Source organism: Eptesicus fuscus, chromosome 11 (genome assembly GCF_027574615.1).
Source record: "Eptesicus fuscus isolate TK198812 chromosome 11, DD_ASM_mEF_20220401, whole genome shotgun sequence".
NCBI classification, from domain to species: domain Eukaryota; kingdom Metazoa; phylum Chordata; class Mammalia; order Chiroptera; family Vespertilionidae; genus Eptesicus; species Eptesicus fuscus.
The window spans coordinates 56,146,002-56,160,611 of record NC_072483.1 but is presented as its reverse complement, the minus strand read 5'-3'; the positions used below and the strand labels follow the sequence as shown (position 1 = coordinate 56,160,611).

The 14,610-nt window shown below is 36.2% G+C and overlaps 1 protein-coding gene across 2 annotated transcripts in view; it reads right to left on the bottom strand.

Moving 5' to 3' along the window:
- Window positions 1–14,610, bottom strand: part of ITGA4 (integrin subunit alpha 4) — a 76,682-nt gene that overhangs the window by 49,262 nt on the left and 12,810 nt on the right. Inside the window, exons 3-9 of one of the 2 annotated variants that reach the window (XM_008138743.3) lie at window positions 9,082–9,188; window positions 8,856–8,985; window positions 6,918–6,985; window positions 5,368–5,497; window positions 3,672–3,757; window positions 2,932–2,994; window positions 2,702–2,839 (exon numbers count right to left, since the gene is read on the bottom strand). In XM_008138743.3, coding sequence (XP_008136965.2) covers window positions 2,702–2,839; window positions 2,932–2,994; window positions 3,672–3,757; window positions 5,368–5,497; window positions 6,918–6,985; window positions 8,856–8,985; window positions 9,082–9,188 — 722 coding nt within the window. Of the gene's footprint in view, window positions 1–2,701; window positions 2,840–2,931; window positions 2,995–3,671; window positions 3,758–5,367; window positions 5,498–6,917; window positions 6,986–8,301; window positions 8,334–8,855; window positions 8,986–9,081; window positions 9,189–14,610 lie in introns of those variants that run through there. The other variant, XM_054723171.1, reaches the window with a different exon arrangement.

Below are 14,610 nucleotides of genomic sequence, written 5' to 3'. Positions count from 1 at the left end.
GGAGAGTATATGTAATTGTGAGAGCCAGGAGAGATTTCATAAACAATATTCAAGGTAACTATTGAAGGACGGGCATAATCTTGATACACAGAAAATTATCAGCAAAGCACACATTCCAAAGAATGTGGCTATAATGAACAGTGTGTATAATGAGTGAGAACAAAATATTCAGATTGGATCCTTGTAGGGTGGGACTGTGAACACTGGGGAAAATTAACTCTCAATTTAGGGGACAATAGGAAGCTGCTGAAGGTTCCTGAGTTGAGGAGTGATGCGACCGAAGCTGGCCTTTGGAACCTTATTCCAGCAGCGGTGAACATGGATTGGTCAACCGCTACCCCTGAAGTGGGGAGATGAGTGACTACAGTAAGACATTCAATTATGTTGCGATAATAGCTACCAGACTCTCTACATGCCAATCATGTTACTCTCTCATAGAAAAAAATATCCACCTGCTACTTACTCATTCCTCTGCTCAAATAAGTCTATTCATCGTTTCCTAAGTACACGCATGTTCTTCCCCTTGGCAAGTGCCCTTCACCTTTTACTTTCCAACTAAAAAATTCCTGTACTTATTCTGCTCCCAGAGAACCACCTAATTTAAAGAGCAGAAGGCAGAAGAGACTCCAACAAGGATGAGACAGTGCAGACCTAAGGAAATGCCAAGGCACTGAGGTTCCAGGGGAGAGTTTCAAAAAGCGGTAATCACTCTTCTGCGAGCATTCTCCAGTCACAGAGAACGGCGACCAAGAGTTCACTGGGGACCCCTGAGAGCTATTTTAGTAGAAGTAGGTGGAAGCCATATTCATTCAAGTATCATTCTTTCTCGAGTTCATTAACAAATAATTACTGAGCACCCACTTGTCCAGGACTCTTTCAGGCCCCGAGGAAACAGCAGTAAACAAGACAGATGATCCCTTTCCACAGGGTGTCTACATTCCAGGAGAGGAACAGATATTAGCAAACCAAACTAATAAGTATATAATATAATTCCTTTGTGGTAGTGGTTAGTGCCTTTTTAGAGAGGTATAAAACAGGAAGTTAGAAAGGAGCAAAGAAAGAATAATCAATGCCAGAGCAAGCTTTAAAAGCTGAAATCAATTATGATTTTTTAAAATATATTTTATTGATTTTTTACAGAGAGGAAGGGAGAGGGATAGAGAGTTAGAAACATCGATGAGAGAGAAACATCAATTAGCTGCCTCCTGCACACCCCCTACTGGGGATGTGCCTGCAACCAAGGTACATGCCCTTGACTGGAATCGAACCTGGGGCCCTTAAGTCCGCAGGCTGACACTCTATCCACTGAGCCAAACCAGTTAGGGCTGAACTATGACTTTTAACCCCAGTGTTCAATAGGGGTGCCTCAGGGCAGGAGTGAGGAAAGAACAAAAGGGTAGACTTGTAGGTACAGCTCCTCTTTTTCCCTTTAAGCAAAGGAGCGCCACTTTTATCTGGCTTTCATATTGGGATTGCTTAAGATTTCAATGGGAACAACAAGGTCCTATATTGCCTTATTTTAGGTATAAATTCTACTGTTCAAACTATTCTCAAAAAGTTTAGTTATAAAGAGAAGGGAAAGAGAAGAATGCAGAATGAGGAAGTAGCTAGTCTAAGGAAGACCACTTATGGATAGGGAAATGTGAAATAGCTCTGCCAGAAAAAGTAATAATACCTGACATGACTATTAATGAGGTGTGATCACTTTGTAGATAATAAGCTTTTACTATCAAATTTAGATTAAAACAGTATAGAAAATTCGAACGCATACATAGTTCCTGCTCTACATCTGGAACTTTCAGAATCTCTCAGCTTTATAAGACTATTTCCTCTTAAAACTTTAAAAAGTTTAACCTGATGTTTAAGATAGAAATTCATTAAAAGGTGTGGAACCATTGACTAAATAAGATTACAAATACCTTCTTGAAACAGATTTTACTTTGTTCGAGTGATGCCTGTGCCTTAAGAAATGAACTAACGTTCTCACAAACCCACTCGTGCTCTTAAACCAAAGGCAGGCCCAAAGGACCCCACGAAGGCCCTATCAATCCTCTGCTCTGATTTAAGGTCAAGAAGATAGACTGGCAAGACAAGGCCAGCAGAACTCTTTTAACTGACCTGTCCATAATTTAAAACTCAACAATAAGCAATAATTATGTATTTCTACAAATCCTATATCCACTGTGGAAGAAACTGTCAATTTTATATTCTTATCAATCTATTTTAATTGTGCAAATTAACATTTTGTCAAAACATGTCTTGTTTCCAATGGTCAAATCAAGAAATTGAAAATGTGAAATATTTTCTCATCTATTTCAAGTAATATTTTGTAATTATTAAATCGTATAAGGACAATCACTACAACAAGAAATCCACATTTTGAAGGATGCAAACATCATGCTTTCAAACTAGATTTGTGTCACAATGAAAAGTGAAAGAAATGTCATATATTGGAGGGAGCACCTCCCAGCTGTGACTAGAGAAGCTCTGGAATGACTCATCTCCTCCTTCTGGAATGTCAAAATGGGTCAGCGGCCCATTTATCATCCTATTCTATTTCATGTTGGGAGCATCAGTACCATTACCAGCATTTTTATTTTCATCATTAAAATAAGCCTAAGAATCTCTAGTCGCAGAACTCCGGAAGAAGTTCCCAACATGATCCCCTGAGGGGCTCCCAGCTTGGGATCCTTGGACTTACTGAGCCGGAGTTGATGTACACGAACACTCTGCCTTCCTCCCTGATGCTGCTCTGCATGGGAGCTCCCACCAGCAGGTCCGAGAAGCCGTCTGCGTTGAGGTCCACGGCACAGATAGAAGCTCCAAAATAAGAGCCAAGCTGCTCCAAAAACAAACCAGACCCAGTCACTGAGAAAAGAGCAGGGTTAGGCACCAAAGCCCTCAGGGATACCAAAGGTAGAGACATATTACCTTTTTACCTTTCATTTCATGTAAGATCTTTAGTTCCCTTTCATCAATTCTGAATATGTATGCCTGCAATTGTGAAAAGAATTAGAAAAGGTTAGACTTCGACATTTAACATTTTTTTTCATTTGATCAAAATACCATTTTTCATAACCTGTAATTGCTCAAATACAGTTTTAAAAATCCTTTTCAGAGTGATCCCAAAGGTTTAGGAAACCATGTTCAGGTTATCATGCCTTCCTTGCAAAACTACCTTCTCAGGAGCTACCTCCTGGCCCCTGAGAGAGAGAGCAGAAAGAAAGCATTTTTGCCTCACTTTTCAAAGTAAGGCTAAGAAAAATTTAGTAACCTTTACACAACAATGTGACAAAAGCTAAAGCCAAAAACAGCATCTTATTCTTCGTAGTCTTGCCATTAAAACATGTTGCCACCCCAATTTCCCATTAGTTGTAAATTTGTTAACCAATAAATATATTCCCCGGACACCTTGAGACAGTTCTCTCAAAAACAGTTTACTCATAAGAAAGAAAAGCTTCATTTGACATATCATTTTCCTTAAAGCTTTTCTGCCCAATTTTATCTAAAAGCCGTACAATGTTCACCAATTCCACTAAATGTGGCACACGGCTCATCATTTCTACCTTTCATTCCTTAGCATGTGTGCGCTTCCTCCTTTAACCTCTCCTTCTCTCATGCAATCTATTTGAATCCTTGTAAAGAAATAAATATAAAAACGTAGTTCTTACTTTACCAATCTGTTCATGTTGAGGGGCTCCTCCGACGACTTCGGTGGTATCCCTACTCCGAAAATGACCAGCTCCGACTGAGTACCCTTCAAGAAAACGGAGACAATTGTGAGGTTCGTCACCTGCCATGGGTAAAATATATTATCACGTATCCACTCAGAATTAAGTGAGACTGAATACAAAGTGACTACATGGAACAGAATTTTAATAATATTTAGCAAAGCAATACTAGTACACACAATTGGTCATTCATTTTATGCTTTAATTATTAATGTGTGTGTTATGAAACTAGTCACATGGCTTATCTATCCAAGTCCTAGAAATTGAAGATAGCACCTTTACGTTTGGTTTGTTAGTCTCTGTGTAGTATCAGGACATGCAAGCTTCTGGGACTGATTACAGCAGGAATATTTTAGAGCAAAGAAAATATGACATTTTAAACTTTGAGTGTAAAGTTTCCTAAGTTGCAATTTTTTGCCATGAAATCTTTATTATGATAAAATTTTATGATGCTAGAAATGGGGAAATATTTTTGTTTTATTATGTAATAGAAAGGGTAATACCAAGTTATATTTTATAATACTTGAAGATAACCTTCAACTCTAAACCAGTAAACGTTGAATTGTAAATGAATTCCCTGTTTGAAAATGAATTCCTTCAGTTCAAATGGGAAAAATAGTACTGCTTTTTCTTATCATTATTTCTGAGTATAGACTGCTCACATTTGAAGCACATATGGCTTAAGCAATTCTATACTTTCTAAGAAACTACAGGCATTCCTTTTACTATAACAAGGGAATCAATGCCAGAAAAATCTTGTGTTTCTATTGAAACAGTCTATAAATAATCCCACTGCTGAGTCATTAAATAAGAATAAGAAGATAAAAATAGTTTAAGCTCTGAGAAATATTCTAAGAACTTATGAGGCAAAGGTCAATGAGCCGTTTTTTAGACCCATATGCTTCATAACGTTACCTATTGTCTAGAATGCGGTCCACAACCTGACTGATTTTCAGCTGGTCCTTTAAGAAACTATACTTACTTACTCTTATATAATTAAATGAGTTAATTAATGTATAGTGCTTACAAAAGTTCCTCAGATATGGTAAGCACTCTATCAATACTACCTTTATAGTAATAAGTAGACTACATAAAGATACAAGCTCACAAATTTTACTCCACAGAATAAGCACTTTGCAGTAAAACAGGAGCTCCAGTCTAAAACTTATATATCGATGACTGTAGTTACATTATGTTAAATGTGAAATTAACTAAAGTTTCACAGATTGTATTCTTAAACAGACAAACTGTCTTTTTATAACCACTGGCCAGTTTGATCTTTTTTTGTTTGTTTGTTTTAATCCTCACCTGAGGATCTTTTTCCATTGATTTTTAGAGAGAGTGGAAGAGAGAGGAAAAGACAGAGAGAAATATTGACATGTGAGAGAAACAATGGATTGGTTGCCTCCTGCACACACCAGGGAGGAGCCTGCAACCAAGGTACATGCCCTTGACCAGACTTGAACCCAGGACCCTTTGGTCCGCAGGCCGATGCTCTATCCACTGAGTCAACTAGCTAGGGCCATTTTGATATTCTGAAAATATAATTTCCCTTACTTATAATCACTAGTATCTATTATAATCACTAGTATCTATAAGAAAGACTATAATTTCAGTTTGTCAATTTTTACAGTACCTAAGTAACTTCCAAATTTTACTTGATTGTCTTTGTCTAAAAAAGCCGTGTATTTATTTGCAGTGATATTGTAGGCAAAAATAGAGCCAGTCCAATAAGATGATCCTGGAGCTCCCATCACAATTAAATCCTGTAAGAAATAAACAATTTAGCATCCTTTAAAAGTTTAATCTCACCACCCAAAACCTCTTCCAGATATACATTTTAAGTAAATAGTGACAAGAATGCATTTTTATAATAAATTTCTAAAACCTGAGCATTTCATGAACTTAAAATCACACCAGGAAAAAAAAAAAAAAAAAAAAAAAAAAGCCAGAGAAGCTAGCTAATGGATTTTCACTAAAAGTAGAGTTTTTGAAAAGAAACTTTCACTTCACACTTATCAGTGGACTTAGAAATCAAAGGTAGAATCATTGAACACTAGAGTGAGCTTTCAGGAGAAAGGCAATGTGGTTTCTATTAAAGTAAATCATATCTGGGTAATTCATTAGTGCTCATTACAGAGATAATCATGTGTTGTCAAAGAGTGAAAAAGTAGACTTAACTTATTTCAATTTGCAAAAAGCCATTAACTAGTTACCTTAACAATGTTAGCTTAGAAAAAATAATCCAATAAAATCTTGGGCTTGCGATCAATGATTCTCTCTTTTTGATGTTTCTCTCTCTCTCTTTCTCCCTCTCTGAAATCAATAAAAAAAACCTTTAAAAAATTTGGGGGACATATTTGATAATAAATATGAATTTAGAAAAAGCAAACAGAGGGAAGATTGAAATAAGCAGATAGTTGTCTAGTAAAATATGAAAACTTTCAGCAATCAAACCTATTTAACATATTTCTAAATTTCCTAAACAATTCTGAATTTCAAAAAAAGACCAATTTAAATATACACTAAAGAAATCATTGCTTTTTTTCTTTTTTACACAGTAGGTAATATTTATGGAAATTGTAAACCTAAGGCTTTCTACATAGATTCAGAAAACATTCATAAATTCATAACTGGTTTTAAAGGGAAACTGGCAGCTTTGAAGGTTGAGTACAACTGTCATCATTCACTGGGAGTTACAGAATGACTAGAGTGGTGGAAAAAGAACAATTGAGTTTGAGAATATATCTGATCTAAGAGATCTAAGAGGTTATTAAGTTCTTCAATCTCCCAGTTCTCATAATTTTAATTGAAAGTGTGAATTCATATGTTTACTCCCCTCCTTAACAAGTAAAAATAACATACTTAGGTATTTTCAATGCTGAAGTTAACAAAACAAGTAACTATAGCTACTTTTAATTTCTATTAAATTCTTAATGAATGTAATATTCTTTAGTATAGACTTTTAGTTGCTCTTATGTGGCACAGCTATCTAATATTAGGTATTTTCTCAAAATATACGTCAAATATTGAGTGATAAAAATTAAGCCATAATACTGTACTTTCAAATATTAATCAGATATTATACAATTTTTACTGTAAAGCATAATATCAGTCTTCGAAGTCTTCAGAAACATTAAAATTCTATATGTAAACATTCATAGCAGCTATTTTTTGGACTATTACCTCCATGTGGAAACTAGATATTCCAACTTGACATGATGCGAAATTGTCTCCAAAATTTTTCACATAATCTAAAATAAAGTAGAAAAAACAATTCAGGATTTCATATAAAGACAAAATCTGTGTAATTTTATTTTACGGAGGATAAGTGACTAGTCTAGGACACAAATTAAAAAATACTAGAATGGAGGCTCCTAGCTCTGCCACCAGCCAGTGTTTGACCAAAAGGCAGAAAAGGGGGGAAAAGCTTTCACAGACAATGACTATTGTCCTCATTTCATAAGCCCCCCCTCCCCCCCTCCACATTAACTTGCAAATATGGATAGACATTTGGGATAAGAAACAGCATAAAAATCTGAGGTGGGGGCCCCTTCTGCTACCAAAGGGCTGACCCTGAAAAAATCAGATGATATCCCTTGGTCACAGTTTTCTCCTCTATAAAATGAAGGCATTTGACTCAAAAAATTGCCAGAATTTCTCCCACATCTAATATTCTAAAGTCTACTGCCTAATTTCATTTCCTTTTCAGTATATGCAATCACCAACCAGAAATCACACGTATTTCATTCCCATTTTTTTTTTTTTAGTTATAGTTCCTCAATTAAAAAAATATATATATAACAGGAAAATAATACCCACATAACAGGAAAAATCTTCCTAGATTTTTCCTAGTAGAGGGTCTCTTATTATGAAGCCCCCATGGATGGATGCTTTTGGAACTTGCTATGAACACAGAGCTTTGCTTCTGAAACACTGACATCAGTAAACCTCTATGAAAATAAGAATCAGGACCACATCTTTGCTTTGGTTTTACTAACTAGAAAATTTAAAAGGATTGCTGTCATTTATAATTACTATACTCTGTCATGATTTTCACTCTTTTTTATATCTTCCCCGAGCCTATTTTTTCTATTTTTATAAATTTTCCTATAATTTCAGTTATCTTGTATTTATGTCATCTTGAATTTTTTTGTAGAATGTGACTAGGTATATCTGAGCAAAACTAAAACTATTATGAAAATGTTTCAAAGTATAAATCATTAGGAAGAAGAGGATAATAAAAATGCAGAAAACTAGACTGATTTTTACTGCAATTAAGAATTGCTATCCAAAGGCCAATCAGGAATATGTATGATATAAGCTTCTCCATGATATCAAATGCCAATATTAATAGAGTCAGTACCTGAATTTGCTTATTTGTTCAAAATTTTGTCAGTTGACAGATATTTTCTTGGAGACTGGGGTAATCATTTTGGTTAGAAAAGTTGGAATGTATATTTACTTAATGCTGAGTTTTCCAAAGACAGATTTTTAGAATTTGCTCTGTTGCAGATACATTTTTTAACGCTCTATTGACATTCACCATGAAATTTTTCACTTCCATTGTTTATGTCCTAGCTCGGTGTGCAGTAATGCTACCTATGGCCTAGAATTTTTATGGGAAAACCTTTCAAACTTAAGATACCAATCCCTTGCTAGTTCAAGAAAAACAAGTGAATTTGAAAAAAAAAAAGTGAAAAAATATTTGCTTCCATTATACTTGAATCTTTCTGAATATTCTTTGCAGCTAAAGATAAAGCAAGTAACCTAGTTTTGTTTCTCACTGATCAGACGTTTCAATGTAATTTCACGATTTTAAGTGTCCTATAATTACTGAGTATTAGACTCACATATACTGAATTGAAAATGTATTTAATGCAAAAATGGGTAACTATCAACTAGATTCTAGAATTATTCAAATTAAACTGTAGAATTTCCTAAAAACACAAAGTGCATTTATGTAAACCAATAAAAAAGGAAAGGGTACTTTGAGTACTTATAAAGAACACAGCTATTTCAAAAATCCCCTCCCCACACATCTAAAATTAAAAATAACTTTTAAAAATTAAAAGTCATTCACTTGTTTCTTTTGATCCAGTTAATATGAAAATCTTCTCTTACCTTGATAACATGGAGCTAGTCTTTTACTCAGTTCTGTTCGTAAATTAGAGGGCATTCTATAGCAACCACCCGTGGGGAGCTTATTTTCATTCTTCATGTAATATATATTTTTCCATCTATGCCCACAAGTCTGAATAAAACATAAAAGTAGACTAAATTATGTGAAAGTCACACCCAGAATATCTGATTTCATGTTGTGATCAGTGGACCAATTCCAATAACCTACCACGATGGATCCATTTTCTCCTGGCTGTCTGGAAAGCGTGACCCCCAACCACTGATTGTCTCTTTCTTCCAAACAAGTCTTTCCACAAGGGTCTCCTTGAGGGCTACCTACCACATTTGAAAACAATGTTATCATCAGTTACCTTGAAAACTATGTTATTCTAGGAGAGCAAATGAACACATCATGCTTATCCCCAATGTTTTTTCCCTTCAACCACGTGTGAAGTGCCCAAATCCCTGCTTATGTGTCATCTTATATTCAGTGCACAATGAGGGGAGGATAACTGCGAGTTACGTAACTGTGAGTTACTTGGTACAAATGTGTTTTCTCGAAAGGTGATTTTTATTTGTAGAAATGACTGGGAGGGGAGATGACCAGTTTACATCAACAGAGGCTGTGCAAAATCAATGGCAATGTAGAATGCTTGGTGAAGAATTCCCACCTTTGCTTGGACTATTTATCTAACATTATTGACAACATCGTCAGAGCACTTTGTAAGACACACCTTGTATTGAGACATTAACAATAAAAGACAGTATGGTCTTCAGCACTGAAGTCAGTTTCTTGAAGCTGGAAGGGGATGACTGATCATGTGGAAATTGGCAGTGTATAATGAGCATGGTGACACTGACTAGCATTGAAAGCAAATTACCCTGTGGTTTATATTTAGTTGATCGTGACTGCTCTCAACAAGGGAAAAAAGACGTTAAAAAACAGATTATCTCAGTAGTAAATAAAAAAACTTTGGTAGCACTTCGGCAAATACACAAATAGAAAGAAAACTAAATCTAAGTATTACTTGTGGGCAATACAGTACTCCTAAATTGTACAAAAGAAAGTCATCTACACAGTGATAATGTTTCCCTTTTGTTAAGAGTGACTTCTTTGCTTTATAGCTAGGATCCCGTATTCAAGTGAGTTCAATTAAGTGATTTTAGGGAAGAATAAGATGCAGAACCTTACGATTCCTTCTGCTGTCTGTATTTTCACCCTCTTCAATTGCCATGTGATAGCCCATTTCACCTGGGCTTCCTTCCAAAGGCAGGCCAATGTATTTGCATTAATTTGATTGGAAGAATGTGAAACTTGGGTTTGTTTACTTCATTTTGAATACTGGTCACTGTGTTCATACATTTATAGGAACCATTTTCTAAATTAGGCACTGTCTCCTCCTATAACCTTCACCCCTCAAGTTTCCTGGGCAAACTCAGAATGCCTATATCAATAAGGCTAATATTTTGAAAGCAAAATTATTTGCAGAAAATCTCCTGGGTAGGAGAGATTTTGTTTTAAGGAGTATAGGAAGATGAATTGTGTATACACTTGTTTGTTCTCCAAGATGTTGATCAGGAAAAACAGCAAAACCCTTAACACAGCAGAACTGAAGAAAGCTTCCCAGCCCCTGGAAGATTCTGCTTTAGTAGGTTCAGGTGAGGCCCTGACTACCCCAGATGGTTCCCATGATCTGGAAATTGCTATGAAAGAATTAGCAATTCTTCTGGATTATGTTGTTCTGGCCAGGTTTCCTGTAGAATAGTGACTGGCAAGTCCCACCTATTGGCAGTGGCTGCTTGGAGCACTACAGTGAAAGGAAGACACATAAGGATGGGTCTGAAAGAATGCTGGGGTTGATTAGCAATGTCTATTTGGAATGGGAAGAATATGCTGCAGCCCAAACCTTGGCAAAAGATAGTCCCAGTGGAAACGTAAGGTCTCTATGTTAAGACTAAAAAAGAAAAAGGAAGAGGGAAGGAGGGAGAGAGAAAGAATTGTATTGTGTGCTTCGGTAGGTAAGGTCTCACAGTGTTTGATTGTGGCTACATGATGTCAACATAATGGAAGGAAAGTGAAAGAAACTGACATGAAATTTTAATTTTCATTGTGATGCAATTTTCAGTTTGATTTTTCACTAAAATTGCCAGTTTTTTTTTTTTTACTAATGTCAAAAACAGATAACTGATAGACCCTGTTTACCTGAAGTTCAAGTTCTTATTATTTACAATAGACACTTCAATGAAATATCTTCTAAGAAAATACCAAAGTCTTCTAAATTTACAGTCACTAAGCCAACCACGTAGGAGAAAAACTAAGGACAGGAGAGGAAGGAGGTCACAAATAACACACATCTCTATTAAAATGTGGTGTAATATAATGGACACTTTCTTTCATCAAAATTATACTAAATATTTAGAAACAAATTTACTGTTCTAGAGATGCACCCCAAAAGTTTGAAAAAAGTAAACACAATAGTTGAGAACCACACAATGCTATGTAAGTTGCTTGAGAAAAATGGCCAAAAATTTTTATCTGCAAAAATAGTGAATTGTTATTGTCTGTTTCTTGGCCGAGTCTTTAAATTTGAAAATGAAGACTAGAGAAACACCTGTGTGCTTAACGGTTTTCTGGAGCCATCAGTGATTCTACCTTGTATCCTGTTTTCGTTTTAGCTCCACCAGGATGTCACCATTGCTCAGAAGCTCACACTTTAGACTCACTCACATCACAACCAAACTACTCACCTTCCCACTTTTTTGGTGTGCCTTCCCTCTAACATCTTTCTCTCCATGTCTGAGTACCTCTCAGGTCTTTGGGGCTTATACCAATGCACCATGCCCCCACCCCACCCCCAACTTCTCAAGCCTTTGGCCTGAATTACACCAGGGTTCCTGCTTCTTCAGTTTGCCCATGGCAGCTCATAGGACTTTCTCAGCCTCCATAACGGAGGGAGCCAATTGTGAATCTCCTTGTAGACAGATTGAAAGGTGGATAGATGGATAAATCTATCTAGCTACCCTGTCGGTTCTGTTTCTCTGGTGAACCCTGACTAATACAAGTACATTATTTATTCACAACTATCCTTTCTACTTCCCAGGCTTAGTAAATAATGACCTACTTCATCTTGACCAGTACTAAGTCTTGTTCATTACTAGCCCAGAGCCTGGAAATGTGTGCTGAAAATGGAAGTTCAATAAATGAAAAGCAATTCAAAGCTTTGACTGGTTTGTTTTGACTGGGTATCTGATTTTCTATTTGTTTTGTATCTTAATGTGAAATGTGGGTACAAAAGGATAAATGCCCCGGCAGAGAGGGTATGAAACAATTACCAACACAGTCATGAAACAATTATCCTTCCACAGAAGAAATAAAAACTAATTCTAATCAGTGAACAAACACACAGACTCACATTTATAGAGGGTTCTTCTTTTCTTCCCAACACACCTTCTGCCGCCACAGTAATACTTTCAGCACCGGTTACAAGACAGGAGCGGTTCAAAGAATGCCTGTAAGTCCCCACTACCACTCTAGGTCTTTTCTTAATTTCCAGGGACTTTTGTTTACGGCTTTCTTCTTTAATGCCTACAGAATCTTGGCAGAGAAATAAAACCTTCTCATCATCAGCTTACACTCGGGGCCTTCTCCAGAGCTTTTCCTTAACCTGGCTTGCTCCTAAGTCCACTCCTTTATCACGTGGTTCTCGGCCTTGACTGGACATGAGGATCACCTGGGGAGAGTTCTGAACAAATCCTGACACCTGGTTCCTGCTCCCAGCGGCTCCGATGTGATTTGTCTGGGTTGAGAGCCAGGCGTCAGAATTATCTGAAAAGCTCCCTGGGCAGTTGTAGTGTGCACTTGGGCTTGTGAGCAACTGCTCTGCAATGTAAATGCTGTGCCTTTCCTGCATTATGTCATATCTGAAAAGAAACCACTTCCTTTTAAAAATAATACTAGAGGGCGGGGGCGGGCTGTAAGGAGTCAATGGGGGGAAAAAGGAGACATGTGCAATACTTTCAACAACAAATATTTTTATAATAATATCTTTTTTCCTCCTTGGTTTTGGCTAGATATTGAAAAAGGATATCAAATGTGAAGTAAATTTTTTTGTGTGTGTAAATTCAGTATTTCTAATGTGGCCAGAAATGATGATGATTAAAACCGGCATGAGAAAGTTAATGTCAGGAAACTGAACATCATAAACAAACTCAGATTATCTTTATTTTTTACTTAAATGTCAGGCTGAAATTATTTATAATCTGGTTTTCAACTCAGCTCATTTATTACTAATGTAAACTCAGTCAATTAAATCAGCTTCATAATTAAGAAAGTCCTTTACATGGTTTAACATAAAAGAGGTCAGCAGAAATTAACATGTGATAATTTTCCATGCTTTTATACAACTAGAATGACTAATCCTTAGCACAGTTGAATGCATTTTCCCAATAGACATTAAAAATACAAAGCTATATTCTAAAATCTGAATCCCATCTTTCTCTTTTTTATGTTTCATTTGGGAAAGGAAATATAAAGATGTATGCTTACTGCTTCATTTTTTAAATTTCCATCTACTGATTTTTGATTCAGTATACATACATGTATATTAATATGAATAAGCAGTAACTCCAATAGATGAATATAAACGATGTTAGTACAAAGCCAGTTAGGTACACTTTTTGCCACCGCCTTTTGTTGTTATTCTTTAGTGTCATTGTTCCAAGTCTGAACATATGAGACCATGGAAGGGTATTCGATCTTGAATGTCACCTCCATGAGGGCAGGTACTGTGTTTTGTTGACTGTGGCACTCCCACAGCCCAGAACAGGGCCTTACCTGCAGAAGGCCGGAATGAATTACGTATTTGCTGAGGGAGGGAATCCTGAAGTACATTATACCACCACAAATCCTTTACTAGATTTACTGATCATTCACTGCAGCGATTTTCAACCTTTTTCATCTCATGGCACACATAACCTAATTACTAATATTCTGCAGCACATCAAAAAATATATATTTTTTCCTGATCTGATAAAAAAAATAAACAGAATACGTATAATTTTGATTCATTCACACCTCTTACGGCACACCGGTTGAAAATTGCTGCTTTATTGCAATAATTTCACCAAACTCTCAGGGATCTAGGCTTTGGAGATCTTCCTTCACTACTATTCTTCCTTACTTCTCTTCTAACATATTGCCTTGAGTTTTAAGATGGTAATAGATGGTCTGAAGGAAAACCGTGTTTGCTGGTTTGAAAGTCTTTATAAAGTGGGGTATGTGAGGAGGACTATTTAAAACGGTGAGTCAGCTGGGCCCACAGGAGGTGCCTGGCTCACAGCCTTTGCACAAGGATTATGGGGAGTAAGTGAGATATGTGTGAAGCGCTTGGGCCAGAGCTTAGCAGAGAAAGCAAACAAATGTTAACTGATGTTAGCATTGTTATTATTTTAAGGATTAATCTAAACATGTGATTAAACTAAACATATGTCATGGAATATATCCTCCATAAAATATTTGTGGCAGTTGTCACTTAATCCTTATCTTACACTTTAGCTCATTTACTTCTCACAGTAGCAGCCGGGAAGACTAGTTTATCAATCCTATTTTACAGATGAGAAAATTGAGTCTTAAAGAAAAAAAAAATAACTTGTCCAACCCCGTGGGGCTGGTAAATGGAAAATATTAGAATAAAAAACTTGTCAGAAATAGAGGGTCTGTTACATATATATATATAAAAGGCTAATATGCGAAGTGTCC